General features: G+C 35.0%; 1 protein-coding gene across 2 annotated transcripts in view; it reads left to right on the top strand.

Moving 5' to 3' along the window:
* The window catches only part of LOC118764405 (myotubularin-related protein DDB_G0290005-like), a 35065-nt gene extending 20603 nt beyond the window's left edge, over nucleotides 1–14462 (top strand). Inside the window, exons 4-8 of one of the 2 annotated variants that reach the window (XM_036505179.1) lie at nucleotides 3396–3577; nucleotides 7075–7253; nucleotides 8278–8366; nucleotides 13521–13613; nucleotides 14408–14462. In XM_036505179.1, coding sequence (XP_036361072.1) covers nucleotides 3396–3577; nucleotides 7075–7253; nucleotides 8278–8366; nucleotides 13521–13613; nucleotides 14408–14449 — 585 coding nt within the window. In that variant the 3' untranslated portion in view covers nucleotides 14450–14462. Of the gene's footprint in view, nucleotides 1–3395; nucleotides 3578–7074; nucleotides 7254–8274; nucleotides 8367–13520; nucleotides 13614–14407 lie in introns of both variants that reach the window. The other variant, XM_036505178.1, reaches the window with a different exon arrangement.
* Nucleotides 14463–15282: the final 820 nt, after the last annotated feature.

The raw sequence follows: 15282 nt of genomic DNA, 5'->3' as shown, positions 1-15282 counted from the left end.
ATTTTAATGAAATGAGAAATTGAAAAAATATATAAATATATATTTATTCAAACCGGTTTTCGTCATAGTGTGACTTATCAAGAATAGTTATGTAAAAAAGGTTTTTTAAAAATGAGAAAGGGGAAAAAAAGAAAGTTGCATTGTTTTTTGCAAAAGAATAATAATAAATATGTACAAAAATTAAAAAATAAGTACTCCGATACATTGTGAGTTCGTTGTGTATCTTGAGTTTAATGATTGTTCACGAAAAAGTTACCTTGAGTTATTAGGATCCAATAGGATTAAGACCATGTGTTGTTTGGTTTAATTAAGGATGTTGGCAAAAACAGGAAGTAGTAGTAATTGTGGTTCTTCAGTTCCTGTGTTGTGAATAAGGGGAGACAACTCTTTTGAGTTCTTCAATTTTTGTTTCACAAAATCCCCTGTAATAAAGGCTGCTAATAAACCCCAAATTATAAAATTATCATTTTAGCTTCATTTGTATTATCTTTTTTTATATAATTGTTTGTTAACTTAACTTTCAGATTTTCACACTTTATTTATATTATTTTCTAATTATATAAATTTGCATAGACTAATTTATAATTACATTTCAGATTGTTATATCATATATAATAAAAATGATGGTAATAACAACAATAGTAAAGATGATATTTAAAGAATATAAGTTTTAGCTTGAAGTGATGAATCTATGGTATCCTTATATATTTGTGTTAGTCCATCCATGAAGAATGAGGTAGAAAAAGGAAGTTTGATCAACGAGGAGTTTGTATATTAAGTTGTGTTTGGAATTTTTCAATAAAGAGATTCTCCTTGTTAATTCTCTCCCGTGTGGTGATCCCGTCTTTACATTGGTAGGAATATATAGAATTTGGGGTTTAAGTCTTTAGCGCATGAGTCTATGTGGTCACTCAGTGGATTTGTCGGTATTCCGGGAGATTTATTTGTTCTTTATGCACCGCTACTCGTTTACGTAACGGGAGACTCGTTTGTCCACATAATTATGTTGGCAACCAGCGCATGTGAGAACGTAGTAGATAAGGTTCTCGGAGGAACAGGAGAAGTTAGTCTTGATTTTAAACTTCGTACCTTGTTTGAAGGTAAATTCAGAACCTTCAAGTAGGGGGGGCAGGTACCACAGTTTGGGCGTGCACATTGTTTTGCTGCTGGGGGTGGATGTGTGGGTGTGAAGTTTGGCATTGTCAAGAGTTTTTCTAAAGATTCGTGTTGCCTTTTACATTTGAGGATTTGGTGTGTATTTATAATGTTTTTCATTTTGGGTCTGTTGACAGTAGACTGAGGTTTTGTATGATTGTGGTGTATGCTTCGATATTTTTGGGGCTGTGGGTGGAAATGTATGGAAGTTTTGAGGTTGTGTGTGGTGTTAGGTTGGGTAGTTTCAGTGTAATGTTATCTAGTTCTTTGACGCGTTTTATTCCATACTCTATAAGGGTGGAGGGATATTGGCGTTGTAATAGTGTTTTTTGAGGTCTTGAAGGCGTATTTCTCGTGTTTTTGGATCCGAGACAATGGTGCATACCCTTTTAGCCAAATTGAAAGGGATATTTGTCTTGGTGTGTTTTGGGCGGCATGAATTAAAGAGGAGGTATTGTTGTGAGTCTGTGGGTTTGTGGTAGATGCCTGTTATGATTTGGTTCTTAGGTGTTTTTATAATTAGGAGATCAAGGAATGGGGGATGATGTTTGCTTAATTCCATAGTGAATTGGATGTTGGGATGTATGTTGTTTAGTATGGTTTTGAATTCCAGGAGTTTTTCATAAGGTTCTTTCCATATGATGAAACAATCATCCAAATACCTTTTCCAGTTTTCCATTAGGTAGGTGTGGAAAACATGTCCAAATTTCTGGCGTGATATTTCATAGAGTGATAGTTCGAAGAAACCCATTATGAGGTTCGCAAGGACTGGTGCAGCCTTGGTACCCATCGCAATACCACATTTTTGACGGTAGTGTGTGTCGTCGAAGAGAAAAAAATTGTTTGTCAGAATGAACTTGAGAGATTCTGTAATAAAAGTCTTGTTAATGCGGTCAGGGAATGTCCCTGGGTGTTTTTCTAGCCAGAAGTCAATTGCCTATATACCATATTCGTGTGGGATGTTGGTGTAGAGGTTGATAACATCAAAAGATACCAGGAGCGCCTCCTCGTTAACTGTTTTCGGGAGGTGTTTGAGCAAGTCCAGATCATCCCTAATGAAACTTTTGATGTGGGTAAGGAAAGGTTTCAAAAGGATGTCTAGGAAATTACTCAGGCGGTGTGTTTCACAGGAGGTGCCAGCCACGATGGGCCTTAGTTTTAGGTCCTCCGGTGCTTTGATGTTGATGTGGATGTCAGTGGAGAGTTTGCAGGCTTCGGTGATGTATTTGTTTTTATCTCTCTCTATATAAACGGCAGTTTGTCTGTGCGTGTTTCTGTGTGTCTGTTTGCTTGTACCCTCACGCTGACCACGGCTTTCAACCGATTCTGATGAAACTTGACACACACATAGCCCAATGTCATAATTCAAAACTAACGCAGCGAAAATTTTGAAAAGTTCCCCCAGTTCTGAAAAAAATCGATAAATTCGACATGGGGTCGAGAATCAGAAACACAAACCACAGACCGTCTAGGGACGCAACTCACCTTTTTTAACTCTCAAAAAAAATTTACATCATTTTTTTTCCATTTTTTTGCTATTTTTTGGCTATAACTCTCTAAAAATGCTTTATAGTTATTCCCTTACAAACTGAGCAACGCCGGGCGATACTGCTAGTGTTATATATATATATATATGTTTCATATATATATATAATGTTCATTATATATATATATATATATATAGATATATATTATATATATATATAATATATATATATATATATATATATATATATATATATATATATATATACATACATATCTATATATACAGTTGTGTCTGAAGAGAGTCATTTTCTTTTTGTGCCTTATATATACGTATTATCTATATACATATACATATATTGTATATAAATGTATGTATATATGTATGCATAATATATATTATATATATATAATATATTATATATATATATATGTATATATGTATATATGTATGTATGTATATACTACGAATACAGGATCGATGCAATCGTTTTTATATATCAAGAGACAATAAATGCCTTCTAAATACATTAGAATGAAAATATTAAGCAAAACTATAGAAGACCATAAATCTTACTTTGAGTTCTTTATACAAAATAGCTTCCACTTAACAATTAGCGCTTCATATCTATTCCACCTGTGCACGTGTATCTGCATCTGTGGTATCTTATGTTGAAGTATAGATGTATCATTAATAAAGCTTTGTATCCAGTCGCTTTACTGTCGTTAACTGCAGTTTCTATCGTGGTTTCCAGAAAGACACAACTCCACCGAAAGACGAATCCTCGCAGCTAAGTCCAAGCAACTGGCAAGAATATAAAATAATGGACATTAACGGCCGAAAGATTGGTTGCAATATTCAAGTTATGTACACTTCAGAAAGTGAGGCGAAAATGAAAGCCATTTTACCAATATTCAACAAAGAGCGTCTCACTGTGTGGGTGACAACTTCTTGTAATCTGATATTATTTCTTGATATGCTTTCAGAATAAGTCAAATTATCAAAGTTTTGTTATATGTATCAAACTCCTATTCACACATCAGGTTTCCGATTCTTCTGACATGCCATATCACGTATGCATGTGTGCATGCTTACACACACACACACACACACACACACACACACACACACATATACACACACACATATATACACACACACACACACACACACACACACACACACACACACACACACACATATAACTTTTCTGTTATATTAAACTGTCCTATGTCCAAATTTGGCCAAATGTGTGTTTTTTTTCCAATATTTCATTTTGCTTGCAATAACCGGTTCTTTTGGTCAAACTGTCGTATCTCCAGCTGCTTCAGATGCCGAGATATGGAAATTGTCAAAGTGTAGCGCAATGGTTCAGCATTTTTCAAAAGTGTAGTAAGTCCCACATACGACAGTTTTGCAAAAATATTTCTGACTGAAAATATCATACAAGCATGGAGTCAGGATTTTATGCCCCCAACAAAGTATTATTATTAAGCTGAAACTGTTGCTAATGCTAAAAGAAATGGAATGGTGAAACTATTTTTTCGTTTTCCGAAAAATTAATTTTTTGAACTTACGACACTTTTGCATAACAGCAACGTCGTTATGTATATGTTGAGAAGAGTTATCGTTATGTTTATGTTGAAAAGAGTTCTAGATAAGGGGAGGTAATAAGTGATTTCTTCCGGTGTAAGGGAGATAATCGCTTAAAAATTTTTGCCTTTCCTTTGGGGTGAATTTCTCTGTATAAGTATGCTGGAATGGTTAAGTCTGGGCTTGTTCTTTTCAATGAAGAATGTTTCCTTGTTTAGTCTAATTTGTGTTGGTGTTCCGATAGCACATTGGTAAAATGGAAAGATTAAAAATTGTGGTAGTAGTTGCTTTGCGCATTTCTCAATGTGCTCACTAAAAGGTATCATTCTGTATTCTGGGAATGCAATCTGTTGTCGATGCAGTGTGCATCTATGTCTGAGTGATAGTCCCGTGGATCCCACGTAGTCTTGGTGGCAGCCCGAGCATTTTATGGCATAAATTATGTTTTCAGAAAATACTACCTTACATATCCACATACAACCCCAGAAACAAAGAAGCCTTCACCATCATCACCCAGAATTTACCAATACTTCATAAGGACCCCAAACTAAAGGAAATTCTAAACATACACCAAATCATTAAAAGCTACAAACAACCTAAATCACTTAAAAAGATTCTCACAAAGGCAAAATTGTTTTCTGAAATTACGGATGCAAAAGTAAAAAAATGTGGTAGACCGAACTGTGCAACATGTCCAAACCTGCTAGAAGGATCAGAATTCCTCTTCAAAGAGGGACAGAAATTCAAGATCAAATCTAATTCTACTTGTGCCTCTGAAAACATAATTTATGCCATAAAATGCTCGGGCTGCCACCAAGACTACGTGGGATCCACGGGACTATCACTCAGACGTAGATGCACACTGCATCGACAACAGATTGCATTCCCAGAATACAGAATGATACCTTTTAGTGAGCACATTGAGAAATGCGCAAAGCAACTACTACCACAATTTTTAATCTTTCCATTTTACCAATGTGCTATCGGAACACCAACACTAATTAGACTAAACAAGGAAACATTCTTCATTGAAAAGTACAAGCCCAGACTTAACCATTCCAGCATACTTATACAGAGAAATTCACCCCAAAGGAAAGGCAAAAAATTTTAAGCGATTATCTCCCTTACACCGGAAGAAATCACTTATTACCTCCCCTTATCTAGAACTCTTTTCAACATAAACATAACGATAACTCTTCTCAACATAAACATAGCGACGTAAGAAATTTGAAAAGCTAAACGCGAAACCAGTCATTTCTTCTAAACTATGTCATTGTAAGAAAAAAAATTTATAATATTCTTCAGACATATTGACTCAAATATATATTTTTTAACCTTTTAAAACAAGCCTTCTGTAGTTTTTTCACTTTTTACTATTTTCCATATATATATATATATATATATTATATATATATATATATATATATATACATATTTTGTGAATGTGTATAGAATAATATAGTTAAAACATGGTCTGGTTTTCACGTTTTGCTTTATGATACTTAACATTAAAAAAAAAACTTATGCTGTGATGCTCATAAAATTTAATTAGCGCTTTCATACATAATGTACTCATCAGATTTCAAATGTTTTTAACTGACAGTTGGGTTCTTGGCAACTTTAATACTTCTTGGAACGCTCCAGCCTGCTGAATTTTTAGCAAACCTTTTTGACCAATCCGCACGCTCTTAAAAGAAAACATGATTTGCTAGGCGTACCGACATCCTGTAACTTGTTTATATCTATTAATCCATGTCATTAACTGGTTGTTATATTATTGCTGGTATTTCCGTTCAGAACAGCCTTGGATATTTTTATAAACCAATTTTCTTTTATCTTTCTTCCAACCTCACGTGTCTCATGTAGTTTGTGGAAAGGAAAAATTTGAAACACTTTCTGACCACATGTCCGTATATGTTTGCTCAACGGAATTTGGCGAAAATTACTGTTCCGGATTTGTTGTCTGTGGACTCGTGAGCGTTCCGATAATGCATTCCCTGTCTCGCCTATATATAATTCCTCGCAATTCGGGCATTTAATGCAATAGATTAAATTCCTGCTTTTGTAGTTCATATCTGCATTTGCAAAATTCTGCCCATTTTTTGTTCTAACGGATCTACATGTATGCATGTATTGACACGTTCACATCTGTTATCATTACACTTGAATATCGCGAGTGTTTTGTGTTTTTTCATGTTGAATTTTGCCTTTGTCAATAGTTTCTTCGGGTTTTGTGGTTGCCTTTGCTTAAGCTAAGTGTTTGATTAGTTATTATGTTTTTCTTAATTTTTCCTTTTGTTTTATGATTTCACATTTTTTTACTCTGATGACTACACTACGCATAATAGCGCTAATTTAACTTTATGACCATTACAAAATAATTTTTTTTTTTAATTTTAAAATAGCATAATAAAAAACGTGTAAACCAGACCATGTTTTAACTTTATTCACCTTTAGAGGAAGTTCATAACATCATTGCTTATTTCCTTTGCCAACCAAATTTCTGATTTCTGTTCTTTATTCGACCGACGCTTTGTACTGGAGTCTATGTATATTGAGTTCTAACACCAAGTTAGTAGCATCGCAACGCCTGAGCGAAATATTAATAATGTGTGTATGTATGTATGTATGTATGTATGTATGTATGTATGTATGTATGTATGCATGCATGCATGTATGTGTGTATGTATGTATGAATATATGTAAGAATGCATTATGTATGTATGTATGTATGCATGTATGTATGTATGTATGCATGTATGCATGTATGTATGTATGTATTTATGTATGTATGTATGTAAGTATGTATATGAAGCGTATCAGCATTGATGCTTTTTTAGGTTCCCAAATCTGCTGATTGAAAATCTCTATGACGGTAAACAGTGTTCAACATGCGGTCGAAGAAGTTCGGTTATTGATAAAGAACACATGGATAAACATTTCCGTCAAAATGAGCTGAAGACAGAGAGAAAGTTCCTGAAATGTCGGAATTGGTATGAGAACGTGGCACCAAATATTGGTATGTTATTGTTTGTTTGTTTTTTTTCTGGCGGATACGAACAACGTTCGGAGTGAAGAGATGTATGATAATTTGTTTCTTTATTACCCATAAGGGGTTAAACATAGAGGGGACAAACAAGGACAGACAAACGGATTAAGTCGATTACATCGACCCCAGTGCGTAACTGGTACTTAATTTATCGACCCTGAAAGGATGAAAGGCAAAGTCGACCTCAGAACATAGCGACGCACTTCGCCCGGCGTGCTAACGTCTCTGCCAGCTCGCCGCCTTCAAGAGATGTAGGATAATATCAGATTCCAGAAATACTGGGAATTAGTAAGTTAATAAACTTGTTTCTATGGAGATAGTAAGAAGCCAGCGTGAGGGCGGCGGTGGTGTCATTTCGACGCGCTAAACATCATAGCAAATCAAGGTTACACATTTTGACAGCGATTTATCTGCTATTTCTAGTAGCTCCAGCAACCACGTAGAGTTATTTTTGTTCATGTTATTGCTGTTTAGCCGCAGGTAAGTCTTGACTGAGATCTTCAGCAAAAATTTTCCATCCATGAACATCCTGCCGGGGTTTTTAATATAAAGAAATCGGCGATTACGTGATGCGAGGGACATCTGGTGACTATTTTTGCAGGACGAGTAACTACGTCGAGGTTCTTTTCTTGGCTTGCATGGATGTTGTATGTGTGGAGCGTATGTGAGACTATATAATTGTCTGTATGCGTGTATATGCACACACACACACATATATATATATATATATATTATATATATATATATGCAAATTTATGGTGTATTTTGCGCATACATCTCTGTACGGACACAGGTATGGCTAAATCGTTAGAAGGTTCAATTCGAAATCGATACGTTGAGGGTTCGATATTACTGCTCGACACTTAAGTGTTTATTTTTTTACTTACTCGCGCGTTCAACCAAACATTGTGAGTGAAAATGGGTAGACTAAAACTGTGCGGAAGCCTGCACGTTAGATTCTTCCTATAATTATGTATCTTTATACAATTGGCAGAGGAACAGCAACAGAGAAGTATCAAAGATATCAACCCAGAAGAAAAACAAGTTGCCAAAAAGCCCCAGTTAATTCCGGGTATTAATGACGTAAGTAGATGCTACTTCTTCGGGTGCCTGTTTATGCCAATATACAAAAAGGTCTTTATAATGTTTGTTATTCTGTCTGTTACGACGTCTTTTTAATGGCAAATAATAGAAAGGCGGCGAGCTGGCAGAAACGTTAGCACGCCGGGCGAAATGCGTAGCCGTATTTCATCTGCCGTTAGGTTCTGAGTTCAAATTCCGCCAAGGCCGACTTGGCCTTTCATCCTTTCGGGGTCTATAAATTAAGTACCAGTTACACACTGGGGTCGATGTAATCGACTTAAACCGTTTGTCCTTGTTAGTCCTCTCTGTGTTTTGTCCCTTGTGGGTAGTAAAGAAATAGGCAAATAATAGAAAGGCAAGCTTTGATAAAATGAAACGTTATTAGGAAAATTTGTAAATATAAGCACCAAAGTAGGAAAACCAACTGAGAAATTGCAATGAGTCCCGCTTCTAATCGTGCATTGAATGTGTGACTATGTGTGTATGTGCATGAATACTTACCCATATTTATAAGGATTTCAAATTCTGGTACAAAGCCAGCAGGTTCGGGGCATGCGGTAAGTCGATTACATTGACCCCAGCACTCAACTGGTACATATTTTATCGATCCCGAAAGAATGGGAGGCGGAATTTGAGCTCAGAACACAAAGACGGACGAAATGCTGCTCAGCATTTTGTCCGGTGCGTTAACAATTCTGCGTGCTCGCCGCCTTATGCATATTTATAATAACGGAAACAAAAGATATTGTGAACCGGTTTTCTTTTAAATATAATAATAATAATAATAATAATAATAATAATAATAATAATAATAATAATATAATAATAATAATAATAATAATAATATCTACACTGGCTAATAAGTCGGCATTACAATATCAAAACTGCCGACAAGTGGTATAATCACCACCCTGAGGCTGTAACTGAAGGAGAAAATGTAACCATTCTGTGGGACTTTCCAGTACATACAGACCGAACCATTAAGGCCAATAAACCAGATATTGTTGTGAAAGACCAAAACAATAAAGTTTGCTTATTGATCGACATGAGCATCCCCTGTGATCATAATATCTCAGCGAAAGAGTTTGACAAGCTCAGAAAATATAAAGACCTATTCATTGAAATTGAGAAAATGTGGCATCTCAAGGCGGTTACAATACCAGTGATCGTAGGAGCACTAGGAATGATCAAGAAGGGAACCGAAAATTATATGAGAATGATCCCTGGCTTACCATCCCTGCAAGAAGTGCAAAAGATTGTCTTAACTGGTACATCACACGTATTGAGAAGAGCATTGTCGATGTGAGAACTGTTGCTGCTCATGTATTTTAATTTTTAAAAAAAATGAACGAACTATTGAGTTTGGTTTAATGGCCTACCAATGTATACTATGAGTTTCTTTGCCCTAGGAGTCGGGAAGACACTCGGCAAGAAATGGAAGCAAATTTGAAAGAAGAAAAAAAATAATAATAATAAAAAGATAAAAAAATATTCAGACAAATACATAACAAAAACACCGACTTACAAACACATATAACATACAGAAAATTGCACTACTAGGCACTGCACACATCCTACGCAGAACACTTTCCATACAATAACCATCAGAACATCACAACAAATCACAGCACATATCCAAGGCACACAGAGCTGCGCTCGGTAGTGAAGTGAAAGCACACTATAAAAATAAAACTACTGAATAATAATAATATAATAATAATAATAATAATAATAATAATAATATAATAATAATAATAATAGTAATAATAATAATAATAATAATAATAATAATAATAATAATAATAATATAATAATAATAAATTGAGGGAATATTATTCCAAACTTACAGGGAAAAATTCAATTTAGAAATACTAAATTAAATTTCTAGATGGTGTATTTTAATTTTTCATTTTGAATTGATAAAAGGTGGTTATTTCTAATTTATATATATATATACGAAGTCTGATCAATAAGTATCTGTACTGTTGTCATAGTTACAAAGCTAAAGCATGCAGAGTAAAGCCCTCTTGGCGACGATTGACCTTGAACTCTGCTGTGCATGTTCTCTATGATTTAACTTCTAGCTCACTTCGGCTGTTTATATCAATGCTTGGAAGGAGCGTGTGTAGCGTGTAATCCTCGCATTGATTATGACAGAGAAAACTGAACAGAGAATCTGTATTAAATTTTGCCAAAAGCTTGCCAATACCTGCTCAGAGGCCAACGCAAAGTTTTCAAAAAGACTTCATCGCTCCCGACACAATCAAGGAGATCTTGTATTACTGAAACCCGAGAGTCTTCTTGTTCAGCTGAAAGCAGTTTTGGTACAAAGTTGGCAGACATTCATCTCATACCCAAATCTCCAGTGATCTAATCTGCATATCCTCTGATGACACACGGGTGGCGATTTGATGATCCCCCCCCACAGCTGCACGCACATCTTTTTCTCAGTTCTGCGGTTTACGGGTCTCCCAGAATCGACATTTATTCTGCTATCTTAGAAACGTCTGAACCACTCGCACATTTGTGTGTGGCTCATACACTCATTTCCATACACTTTCTGCTACTTTTTGTAGGCCGCTGAGCAGGTATCGCCCTGACAACTTTCTCTGTCATGGTCAATACAAAGATCACATACTACACACGTTCCTTCCAAGCAGTGCTCTAAACAGCGGAAGTGAGCTAGATCGTTAAAACCTAGTGTGCATACACAACAGAGTCCAAGTTCAATCTCTGCCCAACTATCGGAACACCAACACAAATTAGACTAAACAAGGAAACATTCTTCATTGAAAAATACAAGCCCAAACTTAACCATTCCAACATACTTATACAGAGAAACTCAATCCAAAAGAAAGGCAAATAATTTTAAGCGATTATCTCCCTTACACCGGAAGAAATCACTTATCTAGATCACCGCTCAACGTAAACATAACGTTTTAAGAAATTTGAAAAGCTGAACGCGAAACCGGTCATTTCTTCTATACTATGTCATTGTATGAAAAAAATTTATAACATTCTTCAGACATATTGACTCAAATATATATTTTTTAACCTTTTAAAACAAGCCTTCTGTAGTTTTTTCACTTTTTACTATTTTCTATATATTCAACCACGTGCTTTCACATACCAACTTTCTTACCTATATATATATATATATATATATATATATATATATATATATATATAATCATATCGAAGGGAAATGGAAATTAATAGAAATTTTCCCTTCCAGTAGCCTAGTGTGTAAAAATTTATTCCAAAGACTATGTATTACTCATAAAATACAGTGTACATTTCAACATATACGAGGATTCCTCGTATGTGTTTAAATGCACATTGTATTTAATATATATATATATATATATATATATATATATACTCTTTTTACTTGTTTCCGTCATTTGACTGCGGCCATGCTGGAGCACTGCCTTTAGTCGAGCAAATCGACCCCGGGACTTATTCTTTGTAAGCCCAGTACTTATTCTATGGGTCTCTTTTGCCGAACCGCTAAGTGACGGGGACGTAAACACACCAGCAATGCTAAGGGGACAACCACAGACACAAACACACACACACACACACATATATATACATATATACGACAGGCTTCTTTTCAGTTTCCGTCTACCAAATCCACTCACAAGGCATTAGTCGGCCCGGGGCTATAGCAGAAGACACTTGCCCAAGATGCCACGCAGTGAGACTGAACCCGGAACCATGTGGCTGGTTAGCAAGCTACTTACCACACAGCCACTTCTGCTGTATATATATATATATATATTTATATTTATATATATGTATGTATATAAATATAAATATAAATATATATATACCAAGTAAGTTAAGGGTTATGGATCCAACCCACTAAGGGATAATATTTATCCAATATACTGTTGGTATAGTACCCAAATTCCTGATACATAAATGTTTTTAATTGCAACGCAATTAACTTATTTATTGTATTAAACGGGTGAAGGTAAAGAAATATTTAACCAATAACTTACAATACAAATAAGAAAATGGAGAAACAATTTAGTTGGTTCATCAGCTTTCGGATATTAGAATGTTGAATTTATGATTTTTATAATTTGTATTCTTATCTTATATGTATTAAATTATAATGTATATATGCATGCTATTAAGGTTCTCATTTTTGTTAAATGAATAAATAATTCAACATTCTGATATCCAAAAGCTGATGAACCTACTAAATTGTTTCTCCATTTTCTTATTTGTATTATATATATATATATATATATATATATATATATATATATATATATCACACTAGCAGTATCGCCCGGCGTTGCTCGGGTTTGTAAGGGAGATAACTATATAAGCATTTTTAGAGAGTTATAGCCAAAAAGTAGCAAAAAAATGCATTAAAAATGGAAAAAAAATTATGGTAAATTTTTTTTAAATCGTTGACTCATCGTAGACATTTTTAGAGAGTTACTTCCCTTATATAATAGCGAAAAAATGCATTAAAATGGAAAAAAATTGATGGTAAATTTTTTTTAAAATCGTAGACTTATCGTAGACGCGCTCTAATACCCAGAAGGGCTCGATATGAATCACGACTATAAGATACCCGGTTTTGGTTAAACTGCACCGCAAAATGTGGGAGTAGTTAGGAGTCTAAATCGTAGGAGACAGACACACATATATAAAGATTATGTTGTATCTGAGGAGGATCCTTATGCCGATAATAAACATAGGCACTGGTTCTGTTCTACTTCTTTATAACTTAACCAGTTAACTACTGGACCAATTTATTAATCGATTGTTTGATTCTTTGATTAACCATTCGGCGAATCAATGAATCAGCTTTGTCAAGTGCTTTCGTCACCAATCGCCACCTCATCGATGGCATGCACTCTCTACCGCCAACCCTACTTCAGGGCTCTCTGTCACCTAGTTTACAGGTTCTATATTTATATGAATGTGAGTGAGAATGTATTGGATATTGGAGCGTATCCATAAATTAATTTGAAGTCTGGAAATGTGGAAGTTGTAGAGATAATTTATGGACTCCTGTAATATATTATATTATCTCAGTATTTCTTGTTTCATTAACGAATCTTTAAAAACTAGAATCTGGCACGATATTACAAATATTTTCTAGCGCAATTTTTCTGTATTTTGCAACAGATGTGTTCCGTATGTAAGGAGAGTTTTACGCAGTTCTATAACCAAGAAGATGAAGAATGGCAACTAAAAGATGCTGTAGTTATGGACAACCAGGTGAGGATGAAAGATTACTCTCTATAGTGAATGCTTTGTATTTTGTTTTTGCTTATCTTCTTGTTCTTGTTTAAACAAAGTTCAACATTTATCATACCCTTCCGTATATCTAGGATTAAATGTTCAAGCCACTTGTAGGTAGGTATTGATTTGAGGAAATTTGACTACTTTTTTCTAGCATGTCAAGCGACCGTGTTAAGGCTCTTGCTTTGATCAGTATATTTTTCCATTTGATATCGATTTAGTGATTGAGAAAGTATGAGACAACGTTTATTCCAATTTCAAAGCAGTCGACTCTGTATTTTTGGCATTCGACTCTGTATTTTTGGCACTGTGGTGGTGGTGGTGGTGGTGGTGAGGGTGGCGGTCGTAGCGTATCAGAAACGGTAAAAGGCTGAACGAAGTACCGTGTGGTATCTCGTAGTTACATCTCAACTTTCTGAGTTCAAGTTCTGAGATCTCTTTTGTTTCCCAAATTCCAGGGATCGGTAAAATAGGACCAGTTGAGCACTGGAGTCGATATTATCGGCTAGCCCCCCCCCACCTCCCGCATAATTTCAGGCTCTGTACCTATAGTAGAAAGGATTATTATTATTATTATTTAAAGCGGTGAACTGGTAGAATTGTTACCACATCGGACAAAATGCTTTGTGGTGTTTCCTTCACGTTCTAAGTTCAAATTCTGCCGAGCTCAAAATACACATTTCTTATCAACTGTACGTATCCTTCCTCTCTTTTTTTCTAGAGTATTTCCATCAAAACCTGATAATTCTTCTGTTTCTTTTTTCCAACAGTATTTCCATGAAATCTGTTCCGAAGACCGAGACAACATGTAAACCAGCTTCTTCTGAAAACCAGCACCAATCTATCTTTTCCTGATTTTCTCATCATTAATCGAAGTTATCGATTTATTCAATGTAATCACATAGATATAATCATTTTTGAGTGACTTTCAATTGAACATTTAAAATTTTCTTCACAATAAATATATAAATTTCGTTTATCTGGAAGATTAAATTGTTTAAATATTTACGCTTATTACATTGTTTTCTGTTCAGAGTTCAGATCATAACTATTTTATGATTTTAGCGCTAATTCTTCAAGTACCAATAAAATATTTCCCTATATTTCTCTTCTCTCCATCGATTCATCCTTGAGTGATTCCAACAACGTACCAGCTTTTTTTTTTCTGTTGGATGTTGCTGACCTCTGAATAAATCCTACTTCGTTTCTAAAGAAAGAGTTCTACGAGCGATGCCCTGCATACCATAAATCATTCTAAAAGAGAAAAATCGACCTCAGTTCATGATTGGTACTTTATCAATCCCCAAACGATAAAAAGTAAAATTAACTTCGACCTGCATTGAAGAGGTTCGCTAAAGCAGTATATTTGAAGCTGCAATGATTTTGCCGGTTCGCTGCATTCACTAGAAGATTGTGGAGACTATATTTCATATTCTCACTACATGAATTTTGAGACTTTGCTGCAACGCTAAAAATCTCTCAGAACGCAGAGAAGCAGAATAAATAGTGAAAACCATTCCGTACAACTCTGACAATTCACCAAATCTACGATCCTGAACTGAAAAATATTTTATCGACCAAGGAAGGATTTTCCCTCGATGGGATTTGAGTTCGTAGTGTAAAGAGGTGGAACAAATAAAACAAG

The sequence above is a fragment of the Octopus sinensis genome, linkage group LG8, assembly GCF_006345805.1.
Source record: "Octopus sinensis linkage group LG8, ASM634580v1, whole genome shotgun sequence".
Taxonomy (NCBI): Eukaryota; Metazoa; Mollusca; class Cephalopoda; order Octopoda; family Octopodidae; genus Octopus; species Octopus sinensis.
This window is presented reverse-complemented; position numbering and strand designations above follow the sequence as displayed.